General features: G+C 35.8%; 1 protein-coding gene across 1 annotated transcript; it reads right to left on the bottom strand.

The window, feature by feature from the left end:
• LOC110913789 (dehydration-responsive element-binding protein 1D) lies at positions 1-762 on the bottom strand. The gene has a single exon (XM_022158611.2). It carries the CDS (start codon positions 607-609, stop codon positions 1-3), a length of 609 nt encoding a protein of 202 aa, XP_022014303.1. The 5' UTR covers positions 610-762.
• Between the last annotated feature and the right edge of the window lie 4,821 nt (positions 763-5,583).

Here is a 5,583-nt window from a genome sequence, read left to right as displayed (position 1 = left end):
CTACATAAAACTCCATAAAGACATGTCAACACAAAAATCTTCATCTTCCACAAATTTAGCATACCCCACCATGTGAGGTGGCGGTAGCATGAGTCCCTCAGCCATGCTAGCAATATATCCAGGCATTCCAAACATCTCTTCCACATCGGCGGAGACCACTACTTCCGGCAATTCATTCGTTCCCACCACCGCATCCTCCGTCTGTCTAAACAACTCCATGGCGTCTTCCGTCTGCCTAAACGCCTCTGCAGCCTCAGCCGCTGCCTTTTGTATCTCCTTAACATTGTTAGACTCCGGTACAGGCAGCCGCCAAACTGAGTCAGCAAAATTTAAACAAGCCGACCGCCCCCTCATGGCCAAAACCGCCACATCATGTGCCCGGGCTGCCATTTCTGCTGTCGGATATGTCCCCAGCCACACTCTTGATCGCTTATTTGGTTCTCTCACTTCACACACCCACTGGCCGGGATTTCTTCTCCTCACTCCTCGGTAAACTGGGTGTCGAGTCTCCTTGAACTTCTTCCTTCCGGCTCTCTTCTTCGGGATTCGTGAAGCGAGCATTAGTTCTCCGGTGCTGCTGCTACATTCGAAAGCTGAAGAGGTGTCCATAATCTGATTACTAATTTGTTTTCAGTTGGTAGTTACAGTTTGCTAGTTGTGAGTGAATTGTTTTGGTTTAGTTTTAAGTGTGAAATATCTAAATGATGAAGTATATATAGTTTTTTGTATGCATGTGCGGACAGAAGTAAGATTGTTTGTGGTGGGGTTGTCGGATACAGCCTGGGGGACTGTGGATTATTGGATTAAGTTACTAAGGATGGTAAGTAGAAGGAGAGAATAAGTGGATAACCAAGTGGTTGCTGTTTGGTTTGATGTGTTAAAAAAAAGATAAATAAATAAATAATAAGGATGGTAAGTAGAAAGAGAGAAAGATAAGAGGTTGTTTGACACGTGTAGTACCCGTTGTGCATGCATGCATGCTAGTTATTAGGGGGACGCTAGTTATTAGGGGGACGGAGCCCATCAACCACGTGTGGAAAAGAAGGGAACACCGTCGCCACCCATATGTTTGACACGTGAACTTTAAAACCCGTGAAGTTTTTAACGCGTTTTACTTGTTTGTGTGGTGAGTTGTTTTTAATGATAGATGTTTGTGTAGTGAGTGGTGGACATTTTCACTGAAATCCATCACTTAATTTTTATGACATGACGGAAATCGATTTGATGTTGTGACTGATGATGCCCCTACCCCTTAATTTTTAAACTTTTTCTCCAGGAAACACTATGGTTTTTAACAAGTGCTGATGCGAAGCATCATCAACACATGAACTTTTTATAATAATTTTGGTCCTAGCATATATGCCACTTAAACTTTATCGTTAATCTTATCTGTAATATGTTTTTTTCACCTTCATTTTTTCCAACCAACTATAAGATAGCATGTGTCACACTCACAACACTTTCTTTTATAACTTTTAAAATACGTTGTTTTATAAACTTCTTCGAACATATCGTAACGATGTGGTCATTTTCATTTACGTTTTAATAAAAGTTTTATTTAAAACTAAGTGTCGTGATAACGTACAAATAATCAAAACTCAAAAGTACATCTTCTTAGCCCTACGAGAATTCTCCGTTATGACTTGGTGACTTTTTAAATGGTACGAGTTGCAAGGTATATTGGTCAAGGTTTCATAATTACTTAATCATACGAGAATCGTTTACTTGTAACTATTCAATACCCCTACGAAATTTGATCATGTCCGAGCGTTTCCGTGGTCGAATCCACTTTCAATTTCACAAATGCATTTTTTGTGAAGTATGTGTTCGTGTATGTCCTATAGATCTACCCGTTGTTGTTTGTAAATTGGAAACTAATATTAGAAAGAAACGATTGCTTAATTACAGTATTGATTTCGGAATATGTATATCTTGCGGTAATTGCGTTGAGATTTTATCAATGACCGAAGAATGTGAAGCTTCTAGTTATGATTGTCACAAATTGAATTGTAATAAAATTTCTTTGGGTCGGTTATCAATGTCAATAATTGACCGATTACACAATTGGAACAATTTTAAATTTGGTTGAAATAAAAACTTAAGAACATTTTGATCTAAAAGAATTTAGGTTTTTGTTTGGTCAATAACTACATTTATATTCATAATTATATTAATTAGGGAGCGAGTATTTTGTTTGAATTTATATTCATATGAAAAATAGATTTATTTTGTATAGCCCATATTGAGGATTTGAAAATATATAGACTCAAATTACGCTTTCCAGAGATTAGACCAATAATTCAATCTATATCCATCAAAATGGAATTTATCAAATTGAGCAATTAAAAACTATTATAAAAAAGGTAGAGTTACTTCTTTTTTCGTCACCGAGTCAATAAATTAAGTAAGATTTTGATTTATTCATCTCTGATTTTGTACATAATGGAATTACCTGGACTAATACGTGATATTTTTTTAGACTTTCTGGGATTGAGTCTTATATTAGGGGGCGTAGGAGTAGTATTACTTGCCAATCCCATTTATTCTGCCCTTTCATTGGAATTGGTTTTTGTTTGTATATCGTTATTCGATATTCTATCGAACTCCCATTTTGTAGCTGCCGCGCAGCTCCTTATTTACGTAGGAGTCATAAATGTTTTAATCATTTTTGTTGTAATACTCATAAATGGTTGAGAATATTCCAAAGATTTCCATCTTTGGACCATGGGAAATGGAGTAACTTCAGTGGTTTATGGAAAGTTTCAAACAATATCAAAGTTCATTTCGCATCAATTTGGTTTACGGGGCGTATAATATATGCATCTTGACTGTTTTAACGAGGGTTGTAAGATTTAGGATAGAATTTTCTGAAAACAAGTCAATTTTTAAAGAAAAATATATAAAAGAACGCATGTTTAGTTAAGGAAGCCTATTAGTCAAACACATTAGTTTATATAGTTAACCCTAATTATTTCGTTTTAGGTGAGTGAATTTGAGTCTTATTATACATACTATATATAATATGTATATTGCAAGGGTAACTTAGGTCATTTTACACATTTTAAACATTACAACTCTTTACAGCTTTTTGTACAAACATCAAATGCACAAAAGAAAGAAACAAAAAAACACGGATACCAATTTGGGTTTCACATATCTACCTTAGTTTCTCTCTCTCTCTCTCTCTCTCTCTTTCCCTCTCTTGCAGCGATACAGAAACATGAAGCTATCTTCACCAAATCCGGTTGAGATTTTGCTATCTTCGGCTGCTATTGATGGTGGTTGTCTGGTTAAGTTGGCATTCCGACCACTGACAACCCTAAGGTAAGATTTATTTTTGATTGCGGTTATTTCCTTTGAAGTTTTGATTCTGGTTATTTCCTTTGAAGAGGTGCAACTGAGACTTTAGATCTACGGCCCCCAAACCCTAATACAGTCAAACTTTTAGATCCGGTATAAGGTAAGATTTTTTGTTCATTGTGGTTATTTCCTTTGAAAATTTGATTGTGGTTATTTCCTTTGAGCACATGTTCACCACAGATCGACGGAGAGTGCAACGAAGAAGAGGTGCAACTGAGACTTTTAGATCTGTGGCCCCCAAACCCTAATACGGTCAAAATTTTAGATCTTGTATAAGGTAAGATTTGTTGTTGATTGTAGTTATTTCTTTTGAAAATTTTATGATTTAAAATGTGTTCACCACAGATCGCCGGAGAAGAGGTGTAACAGAGAAGAGATGCAACTGAGACTTTTAGGTCTGTGCACCCAAACCTTAATACGGTAAAACTTTTAGATATGGTATAAGGTAAGATTTGTTGTTGATTGTTGTTATTTCCTTTCGAAAATTGAAAATTTGTTGATCTGGTACAATTAATTAACCAATTACTTTGTGTCACAGCCCGCGACCCATACCCCGGTTTGGGCGCCACGAGGCAGAAAACAGTGGTACCGGTGTTTATTAATTTCGCTGCGAAAAATCATCAGGACCGGGTGTCAGGAAATTTTATCAGAGTTCTCAAAACACCAAGTTTTCATTTCACAATCTGTGGGGTAAAACCTGTATTTACATAAAGGAATTTCACTGGGAAATTCTTGATTACAGAAAACACGTTTATTTCTGGTTTACATATCCACTTATTTAAGCTGAAGTGCTCCACGACACTTTTCTTCACTTCATAGTAAATCACCTAAAATGCGTTTAAACACATTCGGTCAGCGAAAAATACTGGTGAGTTCATTCAGTTGTAAAAACACATTTGTCATATTTTATAGCATTAAGGGTTTTTACATTTGTTTATATCTAAAAATTAATCCATATCAGTATTGCGACTAAGGCCAACCCCTGTGCTCGTGGTCATATTACCATTGGCTAACTCGTCGTCCAATAGTAGTGTAACGATTAGTAAGTAATGTATACAAAACCCCACATACCGGCAGTATTGGCCTACTGGTTTAATGCTTGTTTACCTAATTAAATACATAATTGTAACGCCCCAAAAATGATAACACAATAAAATAAGTAAGGATAAATAATAAACTTAACATAGTTAAGGATTTATGGCAAGATGGTAGTTAAATGTGGGTTTAAGATTAGAGTTGTAATTAGCAATTAAGTGAAGGGGGTATAGTGCAAAAGTGATTAAACTAAATTTATTAAAAATAAATTAAACCCCAAACACACTCACTGTGTCTGGGGAGCGATCGAACAAGAACAGGCAAGAAGGGGGAAACCCTAATTTCAAGAAATCAAGCAATTGAAGCCTAATTCACAAGATAATCCAGTGCATGAGCCCTCTTTTCAAAAATCTAGCCCTAATTAGTGAAGTGGTAAGTCTAATTTTCTAGAATTATGATTTGTAGAAAGAAGGGATTCAACCGAATCTCAATTTCTTGTATCAAATGTGGGAAATCTAAGATAGAACTGCCTTCTAGAACAAGAATTATGCTTGATTTTAGTTTGTATGAAAGATTGTAGTGAAAACCCACTTTGGGGAAATTGTGTTATGAATGGGAATATCATAGGGATTATAATCATGTGTAATCTTGGTATAGACCTTGCTTGTAATGCTTGAATGTGAGGTAAATTGGTGTAAAGTTAGAAAATTGTAGAACAATATTGATTAATAGTGACTTACAAGATGAACTAGTAAAGTCATGCTTTGAATGCTTGTACATTATGCTTTAGTAATGTAACGCACACTAAGTGTTTGATGAAATGTTTGAAAGAATAATTATGTGTAATTTGAAAAGTAATGGAATGAAATTTGGGGTACTAATTGAATGAATGACTATGTTGATATTGGCATGAAGGAAGAAGGTTCAAGTACTAAGAAATCGGACGGTTCACAAGACCGAGGTATGTTCCGTTGCATACAAAACCTTATTTACATTTCTTTTATATTATGAAAAACAACCCTTGTTACAATGATTATGGTGCTTAGAAAGTAGTAGATAGCAAATCCGTTGCGGATTTGGTTATGCTAACGAAGGTTACATTATGTTATGCAAGTCGACCAGTTCAAGTCGAACCATGTCGAGTAAGAATATGGTACCATCCGTTTAGAACGGGTGGTCATTGTTGGT

Source organism: Helianthus annuus, chromosome 2 (assembly GCF_002127325.2).
Source record: "Helianthus annuus cultivar XRQ/B chromosome 2, HanXRQr2.0-SUNRISE, whole genome shotgun sequence".
Classification (NCBI taxonomy): domain Eukaryota; kingdom Viridiplantae; phylum Streptophyta; class Magnoliopsida; order Asterales; family Asteraceae; genus Helianthus; species Helianthus annuus.
This window is presented reverse-complemented; position numbering and strand designations above follow the sequence as displayed.

Excerpts from the sequence above, each read along its gene's own strand:
- LOC110913789 (XM_022158611.2), bottom strand. The coding sequence starts at position 609 with ATGGACACCTCTTCAGCTTTCGAATGTAGCAGCAGCACCGGAGAACTA.